This window comes from Misgurnus anguillicaudatus, chromosome 21, assembly GCF_027580225.2.
Source record: "Misgurnus anguillicaudatus chromosome 21, ASM2758022v2, whole genome shotgun sequence".
Lineage (NCBI taxonomy): Eukaryota > Metazoa > Chordata > Actinopteri > Cypriniformes > Cobitidae > Misgurnus > Misgurnus anguillicaudatus.
Window position 1 is genome coordinate 46,951,760 of NC_073357.2, and position 17,650 is coordinate 46,969,409.

The following is a 17,650-nucleotide window of genomic DNA, read 5'->3' on the forward strand; positions in this document are numbered from 1 at the left end:
AATATTACGGGTGATTGCTATGTGGGTGATGGTGTGTTCTGGGTGGTCCCTATGCAGTTGCTAGGGTGTTTAGCATAGTTATGTGGGTACTGAAATATTACCACTGGTTGTTATTTGGGTGGTCGTGTGTTCTGGCTGGTCGCTTTGCAGTTGCTAGGGTGTTCTGGGTGGTTGCTATGCAGTTGCTAGGGTGTTCAGGGTAGTTATGTGGGTACTGAAATATTACCACTGGATGTTTTTTGGATGATCGTGTGTTCTGGCTGGTCGCTTTGCAGTTGCTAGGGTGTTCTGGGTGGTTGCTATGCAGATGCTAGGGTGTTCAGGGTAGTTATGTTGGTACTGAAATATTACCCCTGGTTGTTATTTGGGTGATCATGTGTTCTGGGTGAGTGCTATGCAGTTGCTAGTGTGTTCTGTGTAGTTGCTATGCGAGTTCTGAAATATTGCGGGTGGTTGTTATGTGGGTGATGGTGTGTGTTTGGTGGTTGCAGGTGCTAGGGCATTCTGGGTGGCTGTTATGCAGTTTTTAGGGCATTCTTGATGGTTGCTATGCAGTTGCTAGAGTGTTCTGTGTAGTTGCTATGTGAGTTCTGAAATATTGTTGGTGGTTGTTTTGTGGGTGCTGGTGTGTTCTGGGTGGTTGCTATGCAGTTGCAAGGAAGTTCTGGGTGGTTGCTATGCCATTGTTAGGGCGTTCTGGCTGGGTGCTAAGCAGTTGCTATGGGATTCTGGGAGGTTGCTAACTTTCTATGCCGTTTTTAGGGCACTCTGGATGGTTGCTATGCATTTGTTAGGGTGTTCTAGGTGGTTGCTATGCAGTTGCTAGGTTGTTTTAGGTAGTTGCTATGTGGGTACTAAAATATTATGGCTAGTATTTTTTTGGTGATGGTGTGTGTTGCAGTTGTTAGGGAGTTCTGGGTGGTTGCTAATGTTATGCAGTTCTTAGGGCGTTCTGGGTAGTTGCTATGTGAGTTCTGAAATATTATTGGTGGTTGTTATGTGGGTGATAGTGTTTTCTGGGTGGTTGCTATGGAGTTGCAAGTATGGTCTGGGTAAGTGCTATGTGGGTGATGGTGTGTGTTTGGTGGTTGCAGTTGCTAGGGAGTTCTGGGTGGTTGCTATGCAGGTGTTAGGGCATTCTGGGTACCTGTTAGGCAGTTTTTAGGGCATTCTGTGTAGTTGCTATGTGAGTTCTGAAATACTGTATTATGGGTGGTGGTATGTGGGTGATAGTGTTTTCTGGGTGGTTTCTATGGAGTTGCTAGTATGTTCTGGGTGGCCGATGGTGTGTGTTTGGTGGTTGCAGTTTTTAGGGCATTCTGGGAGTTGCTAACTTATTATGCTGTTTTAGGGCATTCTGAATGGTTGCTATGCATTTGTTAGGGTGTTCTATGTGGTTGCTATGCAGTTGTTAGGGTGTTCTGGTTTAGGGCTGCACAATAAATTGCATGTGATTGTCATGCGCATCTCGTCGTGTTCTGTATGCTAGGGTTTTCTGGGTAGTTGCTATGTGGGTACTGAAAAATTACGTGGGTGATAGTGTGTTCTACGTGTGTTCTACGTGGTTGCTGTGGAGTTGCTACAGTGTTCTGGGTGGTTGCTAGGCTGTTTTTACGGCATTTTGGATGATTGATGTGTATTTGTAGGGTGTTCTAGATGGTTGCCATAAGTAGCAAGTCAAAAAAAGCCAATTCAAGTCTCTGTCATATGTTGGTCTTTGTATGTATTTCACTCCATTTTTGTAAGTCTGGTAACGCCACGTATGCAGAAATAAACATCATTTTTATATATTATGTGTGTGTCAGATATAGTCCGGCGTTGGTGCACGTTGGAAGGAGGGTTTCTCAGTTACTATGACAACGAGAAGATCGCCACACCTATCGGCCGGGTTGACACCAGTGATATAGTGAGCATGGCCATCAACCACACTGAGAGCATCACAGAAACAGGGTAGGCTTTTTTTTACACCTTTTCCCTTCCTTGTGTCTCTGAGCCAATAAGCATTCTGCATCTTACTTGATGGATTACTATTCGATCTTGTGTGTGCTCATTACATTTACACTTGGCAACATTAAAGAGTCTCTTCAAAACTGCTTTTCCAACAGTTACATTTTCTTTATGCAAATATCATTTTAAGTTAAGACTTCAGTTTCAATTACATACGAGTTTCACACTCAATCCATTCTTGTTTGCTCACTTGTAGATTGTGTGGCTCCAAAACGTACACATGCTCACATAGTTTTATATTGGTGGTGTAAAGTTTACATATGTGGCCAGAACAACTGGATGAACTTACGCCTAGCTGGGTCACATCATGGCTGTGTTTTAGATCACCTTTTGTGATGTGTTGCAATACAGTACATTATATTTAAAGGCGCATTTAATTAACAGAAGGTCACCAAAGTGCTTTCCAAAATAGGTGTGTTAAAAAGAATAATAGTTCACATAAACCCAACACATTAACACCAGATGTTGCAGAACATTTACACTCTGTCTTTTTAACAAGCTATCCAATCATTACAAATGCATTGACCATGTGTAAATACTCTCTTACTCCCATAAACATCTTTGTGACCACCATTTTGTGGTTTAGAGGTAATGGACAGCATTTCCATGCACAAACAACAGCATAGACGCTTACAAAATCCATGAGCGGCAACGAACACGCTAACCTCTAACCTGATTATCCTGACCCTCTGGGAAATGTTTACGCTCTCCGTTTTTCTCAAACTCATTTGCTCTCTGCCGTAATGCATATATCCCGCGTCCAAAAATGTGGGCCACAAGTCAGCACTGTTAAAGCCATTAAGAGTGTGACCTTTCCCCTGGATTAATCTCCAGTGTTCAGCTGTTTATTGTAAGAGCAAAAGACTAACAGAGATTAATTGCCATCCTTTCTGTTTCACAGCTGTGGGCACGTGTGTACGTTTGTGTGGTTTTGAGTGCTTGTGTGTGTGTTAATTGTGCTGTTTTCATACCTCCCCCAGGCCAGTGTTCACCTTTGAGTTATACCTGCAGTCTCAGAAAGTGTTGGTTTTCGGAGCGGAGACCGCAGACGCACACAGAGGTTGGACGCATGCCATCGCCAAGGTTATGCATACGCATCATACACGATAACTCACAAAAAATAAGTCAAGATTTACTGTAACTTTACCTTGCAGTCGTTTACCACACGTGCACACTGTCTGTGTTTAAATATGTATGATTCTGTCACAGCATTTGTATCCATGTACGTCAGCTCCTGAAGGTCATTCGATCGCGTCTGTCCCCGCTGTGTCTGTGCGTGTCAGTTTTTCTTCTCCGAGTGGGTTTATGCTATTACTCCTTCAGGAAGATCCATCGCACTCGCCTCTCATCTTTCTTTCGCATCCCCGTGCACGTGCAAACACACATTTCCATTTAAGTAAAGTGCGGAGGTGCCAGTGTCTCAGCAGATGTGTTTGCGCAGCGCTGAGAGCTCAGCCGGGGAATGTTCAAAGGCTGTTTGTGTTTGTACTTCTAGCTGTATGTGCTGGTTTATTGTAATGCAACTTCAGGGTTAGCTGTAGTTTCTGTTTGCCTGAAAACACTAGAAACTTCTTTGTGTGATCTGCCCGAGCTCCTGACTTTTAAACGTTCTCTCGCTGCATCTAATAATTTCTCTGTCTCCTTCATTCCAGCGTTTTGTCCCCGCAAGGGCAGATTCTCTGCTGACGGAGGACAGCGAGCTTATTGGCCGGCTGTACTATAAAGAGGGTCATGACCTTTATCATTGGAGAATAGGATGGTTCGCTCTGGTGGGCTCAGAGCTCTACATGTCCTCTGGAGATGAAGATAAGGAGGAGGGAGTCCTTCAACTTAAACGCCTGCAGGAGCTTAGTAAGAACAAACACAAACATACATGTACAATATAACATATTAATGCAGTCTCTGGATGTATGCTTTTATGTTTGGTTCAACTATTTAAGTTCATACACTCATGAATTGTAGTTCATCCAAAAATGACAATTCAGTTAGGATTTATTCAACCTTATAAAAGGTTTATAAAAGGTTTGCAATGTAGGGGTGAGGATATTGACCAAATTCATGCAATAATTTTGGATTAATAACAATGTACAATAAATATCTGAGTATTTTCTGAAAGGTGGAATAAATGTTTACATTAGAGATGCACCGATATATTGGCCAATAATCAGTATTGGATGATAAAAGCAATTTTTCACACTATTGGCTATCAGCGGATAGTTTAAAAACAGCCGATATATTATGTCAAAAAAAATGCAGTGAATTGGAGCTTTCTGTGTAAAAAAATGTAAAGAAACATCACTAGTTTAATGTTCAATATTAATGGTCATTATATGAATTAACATTTTCAGAAATTCAAAAACATTTAGAAAATGTAATCTTCAGAATTTAGTTAATGCAAGTTAATATAACCCCCAAATATCGGTATCGGCAGATTATCAGTCTGAATAATCAGTATCGATGGAAAAATGTAATCTGTGCACAGTTAAAGCCTCGTTTGAGATGATTTCACAAGACTTTTTTAGGATGTCAAATAAATCTTTGGTGTCCCCAGAGTACATATGTGAAGTTTTACCTCAACATATCATATAGATAATTTATTATAGCACGTTAAAACTGCCACTTTGTAGGTGTGAGCAAAAATGTGCATTTTTGGGTGTGTCCTTTAAAATGCAAGTGAGCTGATCTCTGCACTAAATGACAGTGCTGTGGTTGGATAGTGCGGATTAAGGGGCGGTACTATCCCCTTCTGACATCACAAGAGGAGCCAAATTTCAATTACCTATTTTTTCACATGCTTTTCACATGGTTAACCAAAACTATGTTACTGGGTTGATCTTATTCACATTTTCTAGGTTAATACAAGCACCGGGGACCCAATTATAGCACCTAAACATGAAAAAAGTCTGATTTTCATGATATGTCCCCTTTAAAAGAATGTATGATGAAAATAAAATTCAAAGACAGGGTTTTCCTCTTTGCTTGAAAATATACATCTGAGCAACATGCAAGCTTGTTGCAAAGCTTTTGTGTGACTTCAGTGTACATTTCTGACAGAGTTTCTGTTGCAAATCGAACGGTCATATCAGACTGTCATGTCATGTCTCATACTGTATCCTGCTGGAAAAAGCTGACATATAACCAAAATGTGATATACCGCCCAGCCCTACCGCAATATCCACTACAATTACAGTTATATTCCAGTTATTTATGAGTTTATGAGAGACTTGTGATGTCACATTTGTGAGGGAGTCGTAGTTTTAGCTTCTAGTCTACATAATGAGTCTAAATAAATTGTGGAATAATCAGACTGATCCGGTTCAACCAACCGACCTAGTGATTTGGAGAGGAAAATTATTCAAGAATTTCAGTCTGTTCCTCCCACAGCTATTAAATATATCACACAAATTGCCCAGAACAGTTTAATGGCACTTTTGTGTCCTTTTTGATTCATGAATATGTCAGTTTATTGCAGCTGCATGGGAAAACTATGACCAATTCTCCTACTGTGTTTCACAAAACATATAAATAAGACCGTACAGGTTTGGACCCAAATAAGAGTGAATAATTAATAACGGCGTGTGTGGGTGAAATGTTCTTTTAAAGGCGTTTACAATTATCTGTTTAAACAGATCACTCTTCTCTAACCCTAACATGTCTAACTCTTACCAGGGATTACATCAGTGATGTGTGCAACAAAGTATTTTCGATAATAGTTAGAGGCACCTTGAGTCTCATGGTCATTTACTTTAAATCTCGTCAGAAATATTCCTCATGATCCTCTCCAAGTGTTTCCTTATTGGCATTCCCAGCGTGCTCATGTTTGATTTCGTTCCCACGTCTCTAAAAGACTCGTCTGGTCGCACGTCTTGCCCATCTCCAAGGGAGACCGCAGTCGCCGATGGCAATCGGGTTTGGGCGGGAGGTGGTTGACGTGAGCTTGGCACCCATTGACTAGATTTGCAACATTTTCAATCAATTGCGCTAGAACGAGGCGAGAAAAATCAATGAATCTCTTTTTTCCCCCTAATCCGTTCAAGGCCAAAAAGGGATCAAATCCAGAAAGCCAACATACTCGGGGCAGGATTAAAAGGGTGATGCCTCAACAGTTTGCAGAGCCTTGAAATGTAGCGTGGCACGCTAACGAAGCGTCTCCAGTGGTTTAAGATCTCTATAGTGACAGAACATATGGACCTCAAAGAGCTAGAACTGTGTGAAATTAGATTAGGACACAGACATAGGCAGACCAGCAGTTCACAGCTTGGCCTTGCTCAAACACTTTTATTTGCTGTTACTGCAGTCGGTGGAGCAAAGTCGAATTCATCCATTTAGAAATGGGAAAGCCCTGTATAGAAATGACAGCTAAACGTAATGCATTATATTTTCTGTACAAGAAGACTTTTTTAAGAGATTCATGTGGTTTGTTGTTAGCAAATGATTTTGTGATATTTGCAAAATATTTTCTGTAAACATATACTATATGACTGTACTGTGCTTTTCAGGCTTGTGCACAATTCAGAATTTCAGAATTGGCCTCCATTCAATTCATGAATTGGAATTTCAATTGAATTGACTCCGCCTTACAGGAAGTTGAATTTCAATTGGAATGACAGGAAGTAGAATTAAATTCATGGCAATTCAAAGAAATTCCACAGTCACACAACAGAAAGAATCTCACATACTTTCAGTGTTAGGAAAGTTACTTTGAAAAATTGTTTGGAAACCATTTTAAATACTTGGTTAAAGTAAAGCATTCTGGGAAATTAAGTCATGTTCCATCGTGTTCCACAAAATTGCAATTACAAAAAATCAAACTTAATTATTTGTTATGTGACTAGAGTTTTTAACATTAATTGCTGGGGGAAAACATTTCCTGTTAATGTAATCTGCACAAGTAGTTCAAACTAATATAATTTATAGAATATGTAATGCAATCATATCTGACATACAGGGCTTGACATTAAAGGAATATTCCATTCTCCCAAAAGAAAAATCCAGACAATCTACTCACCACCATGTCATCCAAAATATTGAAGTCCCTCCTCGTTCAGTCGAGAAGAAATTGTTTTTTGAGGAAAACATTGCAGGATTTTTCTCATTTTAATGGACTTTAATAGACACCAACAATTAACACTTAACTCAACACGTAACAGTTTTTTTCAACAGAGTTTCAAAGGACTATAAACAATCCCAAACGAGGCATAAGGGTCTTATCTAGCAAAACGATTGTCATTTTTGACAAGAAAAATAAAAAATATGCTCTTTTAAACCACAACTTATTCGTTGTCGTTTCCCAGTGTCGCATTGCGCATTGTTTATCATTTCGGATAACTTTTAAGAAAACTACAATTAAAAATTTATATTCAACCAGCCAAAGTGGCTAGTGTCTTACCCGTCACAGCCGAAATCTACCCGCATTTGGCGGATTGGCGGGTGTTAATGTCAAGCCCTGCTGACATATACTGTAAAGCTTAATTTTTTACATTTCACTTACTGTATAATATGTATATGAATTTCTTTGAATTTCTATTGAATTGCAATTCTGCTTATTTTAATTATTTTAATTTGAATTGTAATTTTAGATCCTGTTTTTGACATCAATTCAAATCCAATACAAATTCAAGAATTGAATTTGCATTTGTGGACTGCGGTGCTGTCCGTGGTCCTGAATCCATGGCATGTTACACAATGGAAAAAGGTTCCTTATCTTTTTCATTTGGGAACTTAGTACAATTCCTTTTCTCATACCCAAAACTGTGTTGTGGATTACCAACTGGCCACAGTCTAAACTATCCAATCCTTAAATTGAAATGTTACTTGCTCACTATTTTAAATCTAAAAGCCTTAAAGGGATAGTTCACCCTTAAATCAAAATTCTCTTATCATTTACTCACTCTCATGTTGTTATAAACCTGTATAACTTTCTTTTTTTCTGATGACCAAAAAGGAAGATATTTTAAGGAATGTTTGTAACCAAACCGTTCATGAGCCCCATTCACTTCCATAGTGTTCTTTTTACCTACTATGGAAGTGAATGGGCCTCAAAATGGCTTGCTTTGTGTTCGTCAGAACAGAGGGAATGTGTGCATGTTTGTGGCAACACGAGAGTGGGAGAGAGATGACAGAATTTTCATTTCCGGCCGAACTATCCCTTTAAATAGATGTATTTTTGTATACACTTAAACTAAAAAGATGCAAGTGGTGTTTTTGGATCCCAATGCTAAATCTATTAATTTAATTCCTTAATAAAAAGGTTAGCATTTAACAGAGGTTAAAAGGATAAAGAGATTAGAGTTTGTTTCATGAAACTGTGAATGTTTGGCTGTTTTCAGTAATGGTGTTTAATAAAGCTTGTGTACCCAATAAGGCAATTTTCTTTATTTAACCTCACTTTCAATAACATTGCTAAACAAAATTCGCCAGCCTTGAAAATAGCTAAAGTGCGGCAATTAAAGTGCTTGTTTTTAGCACTTAGGTTCCAATGTTTCATTAGATTTTTTGTAGAGTATGAACTATCAAAAATAACTGAGCAATTTTGTTCTTATGTGGCCTGTTTAGTTTTGTTTTATATTACGCTCAATGTTTTAATCTCATGATTAAGTTTATTAACACATTTTATATATATTTACATACAGAATGTGTGGGCCCATCGAAACATATAATTTGTTGACAATTATCACAATTGTGAACATCTGTCAGGGAGAGAGTATAGTAAAATACATTTGATTGTGAAGTAGTATACGAATCTGTGATTACGAATGTGATGTACAATAAGATCAAAATTGCTCTGTTTGTTGTGGAGACCAGAAATGGTCACGGTTAGATGTCTGGCCCTAGTTTTGTTTTTTCTAAAGATGTGGGGAGACTGCATTAATTTTACACAGTAGCGTTAGCTCAGTGTAGTAGTTGATATGTTTATCTATTTAAATTAAGGTAATTTACTTGGTATTTATTTTGCTTGTTATTAAAATAATCTACTCTTAGAAGAGTTGTTTTTTATTTTTTGTGGCCTCCGGAAGTTAGGTTTGGGCCACAAAAGCTGTTTGTTAATGTTGTCGCTGCTAAAAAACGTCTACAGTATAGTGAGGAAACGTTCTCATGCGTTGGTGTACAAGTTAATGACCAGCAACCTTCAGCGTTCTGCTCCACTTGCTCCAGCTGGAAAGTTTACAAAACACTACAACTCTCATCATTTGTTTCAGTTCATCTCTTTCTGTTTTCTCTCATTATTAGTAACATTTGTTTTTTAGTGTGTCTTAAGAGTTCTTCCATCCTCATATTAATATAATAGTCTTATAGATACTTTAGCAAATGGTTTTCCTATTTATTTTCCAGCTGTGTCCACTCACATGGAAGGTGATGAGAAAATTCAAGTCTTACTCATGGTTGAGAGTGGAAGGTACGGTACACATTACACCTTATAATATAGTGCAACATAACAGGCTGTACTGCTGTTGTACTGAATTTTAGCAAATTTGTAATTTAACCATATCATTCACACTTTAATATTTAGTAAAGTAACTATGATATTGCTTTAATGAAACTCTTTCAAATGGTATTACTGCAGTTTAGAGGCAATATGGCTAGTTATTTTAGTAATGCTTGTTAGTTACAAAGAAGCTGAACAGCTGTCGTCAAGCAATGCACATCCTAAGTGCTGATACACCTGATAGCTTCTTAAATTTCTTCCTTGATTCTGAAAGGACAAGTTTGGTATTTTACACTTAAAGCCCTGTTTTCAGATTGTTTATGGTGAAATAGAACGGTTTTGACTGAAATTTGGACATATGATGCTGGCCCGAGACTTTTCGAGTGTTTGTTGTATCAGCCCCCACCTCTACAATGGCTGCATAGGTGCACTGAAACAATCCTTCCTAAAATGCATTAAACTTTTGTTTACAAAGACGTGAAACTCACCGAGTGGTCAGGGGTGTTCACTGATATGCTCACATAAAAATCGCTGCAAAAGACGCATTCCAACAGGTTTTATCGTAGTTTGTCCAACTCCATTGACTTGTATTAGATGTGCTGTGAGGTACGGTATTACTCCGCACCGGGAACGTTGTTTGTATTCTTGCAATTGGCAAAGGTGGATTATCGCCACCAACTGGGCTTGAGTGTCTATTATTCAAGCTCTCAGCGGAAGAATATACGGGATGTGAGGCGTTTGGAAAAAATAGGTCCACAAGTTTACAACGAATGCTAAAACACATGTTGGAAAGCATCTTTTGCAGCGATTTTTGTGTGAGCATATCAGTGAACACCCCTGACCACTCGGTGAGTTTCACGTCTTTGTAAACAAAAGTTTAATGCATTTTAGAAAGGATTGTTTTAGTGCACTTATGTAGCCATTGTAGAGGTGGGGGCTGATACAACAGAAACCGAAAAGTCTCGGGCCAGCTTCATATGTCCAAATATCAGTCAAAACTGTTCTATTTCATCTTAAATTTACTGAAAACAGGGCTTTACCTGTAAAATACCGAACTTGTCCTTTAACCTTATTTTGTATTATTTTTACTCAGAACACTTTACTTGCATGGCGTAAACAAGCAGGACTTTGCACTGTGGCATTCTGCCATCCAGTTAGCAGCTAGGACGGACGGTACGGCTCTCAGTAACCAGCAAATGAATAAAAATGATGTTCCTATCATCGTGGATAGCTGCATAGCTTTTGTCACTCAATACGGTAATCCATTTATATTTCACGCTTATGAAGCCTAATCATTTATCTTTCATTTTACATTAAAGCATTTAGATTATTTCATGTGCCTAAATTTCTCAAATGAATTTTGAGAACAGTGTGTTTTCAAAGAATAACATTTCAAACTTGAAATAAGCCTAAACCTTTTTAAGTGCAAAACTTTTTGAAAATTAAACACTTTGAAAGGTCTTAAGTAAATTAGGTCTAGACATAAGTGTATAAAAATGACAACCCACCTTAACCAGACTGTGCTCATGCACATTTGCCATGTGTACATTGAACTGAACACTATGCACCACTGTAACACTTTATATGTATGTTTATACTGGGTTTATATGTACATATCTTTTAATTTATGTATACATGTATATCCTATGATTCTAATCATCTTTACATTCATAGATTATATATACTGAATGCTTTCATGCCGTATGCACTTGTGTACTGTAATTTAGTATTGTTTACTTTTGTGGTTTGTGTCCTTATTTTTATATTTTAGGCTATCATTGTATAGTGCAACAGAGTATTTCCTGTACATCTAAACTGTTGAATCTTTACACTTGACCTTTCCCTGCAGGCTTGTGTTATGAGGGAATCTACCAGAAGAACGGTGATCCGGTGCGTGTGGCCCAGCTACTGGAGGTGTTTACAAAAGATGCCCGAGTTGTTAAGCTACGGGCTAAGGACCACCGGCTAGAAGATGTTACAGATACACTTAAAAGCTTCTTGTCCAACAGTGAAGATGCACTTTTGGCTAAGGAACTGTACCCTTTCTGGATATCTGCTCTTGGTAAGTGCTACCAACCACTGAATGATAAAAGTTTAAATTTTAATTTGTATTTAAAATATTTACATTATGTGTTTTAGTTTTATACAAACCTTTATGATTCTGTCTTGCTATTTGTATAAAAAAAATCAAATTGTATTAGATTTTAACATTTGTCTAATGTTTTCAGATGAAAAGGACGAGAAAGCCAGAGTTCAGAAATATAAGTCCTACATACAAAGTTTACCCAAGGTCAACAGGTCAACTCTTGGTGCCCTACTGCAACATTTGTACAGGTAATTCATTCCTTTCACAAAAACAAGCATCTCCTAAGCCTCCATGCAACTCTATTTTCAATTTGTGTTGCGTTGTGTTTGAAGTAAGAGTATAAAAAGCACACGGTAAACATGGGCACTCCAAACCCTCACTGGGTATGTCAGATTGTTTGTAATATTTCCGTAATGACTCAAATTGTTTGAAGAAGGCTTAATTGGCCCTTTTGGCAGATTTGAAGTGCAGCCTTACATATCCCTCATGATGTACAATAATGGTTTTGTTGTCTTCAGGTCTGTGCAGTATTTGTGCTTGCTTGTTTTGTTTTTGCTGTTGTTTTCTGTGCTTGTTTTGAATTTACATTTACACTCTTAATTTTTTTCTGAATAAAGGAACCATAAATTAGTGTTTGTGAAGATCCAACAGTATAATCGTTTTGTATTACACTACAATAATGTTGTATTTGTTAGCATTAGTAAATGCATTAGGTAACATTAACTAAGTATGAACAATAATGTTTCTTGGCATTTATTAATCTTTGTTTATGTTTGTTAATGCCATTACAGTTATTCATGATAGTTAAGATGATGCATTAACTAATGTTAACAGTTACAACTTTTGATTTAAATAAATTAAGATGAAAGAAGATTAAAAAATGCTTTAAAAGTATTGTTCATTGTTTTATACAACACATATATAACACATTATACACAACAAAACTACAGGTTTTATTTATTTAATTCAGTAGTGTGTGTTAATTCATATATAACTCTCATATCAAATATATTTGTGCACCTGCGTATACTGTATTGGGGTTGAAATTCAGACCCTCTACTGACAAACTTTAGGTTTTAATTAAAATCCAACAGTATTTTTCATTGTACAGTGTATTTTCAGCAGCATTACAATTTTAGTGTAGAGTTTTATCAGAAAATGTACAATTTTCTATCATTTCAAATGTATCATTTCACAGTTTCTTAGTAATTGTTATGTCCTGCTTTAAATTTAATGACAGCATGCACTTAAGCTGGCATGGACTCCACAAATTTCCGCAAAACCTGATGATCCATGTCATCCCAGCATGATTTGAAATTTTTCCAAAGATCATCTTATGTGCTTCAATGGAAGCAGTAAAATCAGACCTTTTGTACAAAGTTAACATGGTCAATGCTGCAAATTTGCTTTTATTGGATTAGTGAATAGTGTTGAACCTTATGTATTCCTTGACTTTTGAACCTCACTGTACATGAAGTTGAATGCGCATGTTTGTATATGTACAGGATCCAGAGGTGTTCCCACATTAACCAGATGAACACGCTGAAGCTGGCATGTGTTTTCTCCTCGTGTCTGTTTCAAACAGAAGGACGCACCCCTCAGGAGACTCGTGTGGTGGAGGACCTCATCAACAATTACATCCAGCTCTTCTCTGTAAGTTGAACATTTGTTCTGTCTTAGGATTCATACCTGGTAGGTTACTTGAACCTTTTCAAATGATCATATTCTTGATATTGTATGTGAAGCAAAAGACATCTTCACAGTGGTCACACATTGCTGAGATTGAGACCACTGAGGGAGTGACCACTGCAATTAAATAAAGTAGTTAATCTCCTAAATATTTGTTCTGTGCTTGTGTGTATAGATTTTGGAGTCACATCAAGACCTGTGATGTTTGGCATTGGTCATACTGTAGAGTTGTGTTGGTATCTCATGGATGCAAACAAGATACATTGATGCCGCCTGCATCTGTTTTTGATTAAAGTTAAATGACCCTGTATCACAAAACCGATCATAAGGGTCAATTTTTTAAATTGAGATTTAAACATCATCTGAAAGCTAAATAATCTTTCCATGAATGTATGATTTGTTAGGATAGTACAGATTAAGGGTGTGTTCAGACCTGATCCATTGTTTTGGAACGTGGTGTGTTTTCTCCCTTGGTTCGGTTTGTTTAGGGATATGCGAATACTAGCGTGGGTTTCCCCATGCTGCCTTGCGCGCAAATTTATTAACGCTGCAAGTCTAGCATGGAAACTATGGACCATTTTTTCCCCTGAAATAAGGAACCAATCACAGAAAGGGGAGGAAGAAACAAGACGGTGACGACCTCTATGCGACACACCAAAGCAGTTTTATTTATCCAACACGGCAGTAGACGCGAAGTTACTTTTCGATGCAGCCTTAGATAGTCTTCTACAGTAAGTATATTTGAACGCAAGTTTATAAAAAAATAGCAACTTTTGGCGTTAAATAATTTTATATCCAAGAATGATGTTTGGATATGGCAAGACATGTTAGCCACGGTGTTTTATAGGACCAAGCTGCTAGGCATCGTCGTCGACGAAGTCCATTTAACTTATAAATAGTAAGTGGTATTTATTAATATCATATTGTCATTATGCCTCTAGCCTACCTACCATGGTTGTCACAGTGCCACTAAGTTGTGTTGCTTTTCGATATCAATATACAGCTACCGGATTAGTTGCATAGCTTTCAGCTGTGCACACATAGCCTACCCGATAAAAGTTGTTTACGTTTGAATTTATGTTGCTCTACATACGTCATCTGGTATAATTAAAACAATTGGTTATGAGCTACGTACAGTCGCATTCGATAGACATTCTTAGCGCCCAATTAACGGCTGTGAGCATTCGTAAACCACGCCTCAAATATGAGAAAATGAGCATGTGGTTCCCAGACCACGTCTCATTCTCTATGAGACTGGTCTGGTGTTAGCCAGGCTATGTGAATACGGCAATTGCGCTCGGATCCACACCAAAACAACCGATCCAAGACCGTCTAAACGAGGTGGTCTCGGCCCAATTGCAAACTAACTCTGGAGCAGTTTGGTATAAGTATGACAGCAATCCGACCCAACGGACCAACAAACAGGCTATCTTATTGCTTTTTTAACCAAGAACATACCTGATAGCTCTTTGGTGACGAATTTTGATGAGCACGTCAATGCCATTCAAAACCAAAGCATGTTCCTTAAAATATCTTCTAATTGGTCTTCTCCGCAATAGGTATATGGTAAGAATGTTGTCCTGCCTAGGTTTTGATTACTGCTCACAATAATGAACTAATATAACTGCAGTTACCAAAAAAGCTATACAATAAACCCGCAAAGCTGCTGTCTGTCAATCCTGATGGACAGCTTTGAGCGGAATCACGGAAAATAAACAGATGCACTCTGACCAATTAAAGGAGAGTTTACTTGCACATGACTTTTTTTTAAGTCATGTGCAAGTATTAAGTCTGGTTCATTTGGAAAATTGCCTTGTGAATTTGAACTGAACCAACGTGAAATTGCAACGTTATATGTATGTATGTAGCCATTTAGCCCCCGGTTTCGGAACAAAGCAATCGATCTACAGGACTGAAAACACCCTAAGACTGTTTAAAAATGAAAATATTGAGAAAATCACCTTTAAGTTTGTCAAAATATAGTCCTTGCATCCCTGCAAAAAAACAAACTTTTGATATATTTACAGTAGGAAATGTACAAAATATCTTCATGGAACATGATCTTAACAAAATATCCAAATGATTTTTGGCATAAAAGAAGATTTCTAATTTTGACCCATATAATGTATTTCTGGCTTTTGTTACAAATATACCCATGCTACTTAAAGGATTAGTCAATTTTCTTAAAAAAATAAATCTAGATAATTTACTCACCACCATGTTATCCAAAATGTTGATGTCTTTCTTTGTTCAGTCGAGAAGAAATTATGTTTTTTGAGGAAAACATTCTAGGATTTTTCTCATTTTAATGGACTTTAATGAACTTTAACAGTTTTGATGCAGTTTAAAATTGCAGTTTCAACAGAGTTTCAACGATCCCAAACGAGGCATATGGGTCTAGCGAAACGATTGTCATTTTTGGCAAGAAAATTAAAAAATATGCAGTTTTAAACCACAACTTCTCGTCTATCTCTGGTCATGTGACGTGCCAGCACGACCTCGCGCAATACGTCATTACGTCAAGAGGTCATGGATGACGAATGCGAAACTACGCCCCAGGGTTTACAAGTGTGGAGAAAGAGGACCGTTCCGACATCGCTGTATGTGGAATGATACTAATTAATGTCTTTGTGTCAGTTTATTGTTTAAAATGTTCCGCAAATGTGCGTTTCATATATGTAACATGTGACCTTTCCACGCCATCACGCAAATTACGTGAGGTTGCGCTGGCACGTCACAGGACAGGAGATAGACGAGAAGTTGTGGTTTAAAAGTGCTTTTTTTTTCCTTGTCAAAAATGACAATCGTTTCGCTAGATAAGACCCTTACGGCGCATTCACACGGGGCGTCAGCGTTAACGCTTCCCATTCACTTTAAATGAGTGACTTCATGCGTTGCCGAACTGAATTGTGGATTCGTCGCCGGCGCGTTAGTGCCGTTGCTCGCGGCAGAAGTTTAACTTTTCAAGCGGCAACGCATGCGTCAGCCAATCAGATCGCCTTATGCAAATAACCTAGGTAGAGCCAGCCAATTACGTTTATGGAAGAACGGAGTATGTGTAGCGGCCACTGTGATTGGCTGTTGGCCACGCTTCAGACAAGCCTTCCGTTAAGTTTGGGTCCATTAAAGTCCGTTAAAATGAGAAAAATCCTGGAATGTTTTCCTCAAAAAACATAATTTCTTCTAGACTGAACAAAGAAAGACATCAACATTTTGGATGACAATGGTGGTGAGTAAATTATCTGGATTTTTTTTAAGAAAATGGACTAATCCTTTAAGATTGGTTTTGTGGTCCAGGGTCACACATTACTGTAACAACTGGACACTTCATTACTATGGACAGAAGCACAGTGTTTCATTTATACTTTTAAACCGTCCACTCTTTTAATGCCATTATGTCTGTTTTAACCCAAACAAAGCAGGTTTTACATTGCCAGTGTTGTTTATTTGATGTCAGAGTTGTGAATAATGTGTTATTTTATGTTGTCTTTAGTCGTAAAAATGATATACATGTTATAGTTATGATTATATAACCAATCTTGTCCTTTTATAATGAGAAGTCCAATTTCAGAGATGGATCTTTTACTTCCATTCTACTTTTAAATATAGATCATAATGCAAAACTGATCTATACTGCAGGCCTTCAATATGTTCAACTATTCATTTTATGAGAAACCCTGGCTGTCAGAAACCCCTTAGACAATATATTACTCCACAGAACTAAAAACTGTCAAAAGAATATCCATCCAACGCCACAAAGTATGCGGCTAAGGTAAAAGCGTGTGAAGATGGGGACAGTATTCGTGTTGCACTTGGACGTGAGTATCTGTAATGGGATTTACAGTGTTATTCCCCAGTGGTTCTCTCATACACTCACAAGGCTCCTGGTTTCACACATACACACATTTAAAAAAATAAGAGAGGGAGTGTGTGTGAAACATGAGGTTTAGCGTGACAAATAGCCTGAGCTCCAGATGAAATTCGTCCTCTGAAGTAATATGCAGGCATGCAGGTGTAAATTAAAAGTTCGCTGTACGCATTCACAGTCATTTGTTTTTTACCAATACATTCAAACAGAGCCAACTGCTCAGTTATATTGTCATGCTGCTAAGTAAATATCTCAATCTTCACATGCCTGGAATAAAAATAAGTCACTTTTTACCCCATAGATTGTCAGTGCGCTGTTCTTCAGAAGCAGACTTTTTTATTCTCATCCAAAAGGTGACATTTCACACAACATGCTCCTCATCGATAAAGAGCATGTAGCTGACAACGTTACGTTTTCAAGTTTCTCTGTGAGACGCATGCTTTTTTGTAAAATTTTTACCATGTCCCTGATGCTTTGATCATCAGAAATACCTATTTCCTCTGCAAAGTAGTTTGTGACGTCATGTCCTTACTTCTTTATCTTCTGTCCCCCACCCTATGTTTTTTTTGACATG

At 37.9% G+C, this 17,650-nt stretch overlaps 1 protein-coding gene across 2 annotated transcripts in view; it reads left to right on the forward strand.

Annotated features, from left to right (window-relative positions):
* Window positions 1–17,650, forward strand: part of arap2 (ArfGAP with RhoGAP domain, ankyrin repeat and PH domain 2) — a 109,835-nt gene that overhangs the window by 70,793 nt on the left and 21,392 nt on the right. For both annotated transcript variants that reach the window (XM_055211108.2, XM_055211119.2), the window contains exons 16-23: window positions 1,806–1,950; window positions 2,988–3,090; window positions 3,660–3,858; window positions 9,340–9,403; window positions 10,527–10,690; window positions 11,283–11,495; window positions 11,662–11,767; window positions 13,025–13,172. In XM_055211108.2, the coding sequence (XP_055067083.2) occupies window positions 1,806–1,950; window positions 2,988–3,090; window positions 3,660–3,858; window positions 9,340–9,403; window positions 10,527–10,690; window positions 11,283–11,495; window positions 11,662–11,767; window positions 13,025–13,172 (1,142 nt within the window). The remainder of the gene's footprint in view (window positions 1–1,805; window positions 1,951–2,987; window positions 3,091–3,659; window positions 3,859–9,339; window positions 9,404–10,526; window positions 10,691–11,282; window positions 11,496–11,661; window positions 11,768–13,024; window positions 13,173–17,650) is intronic.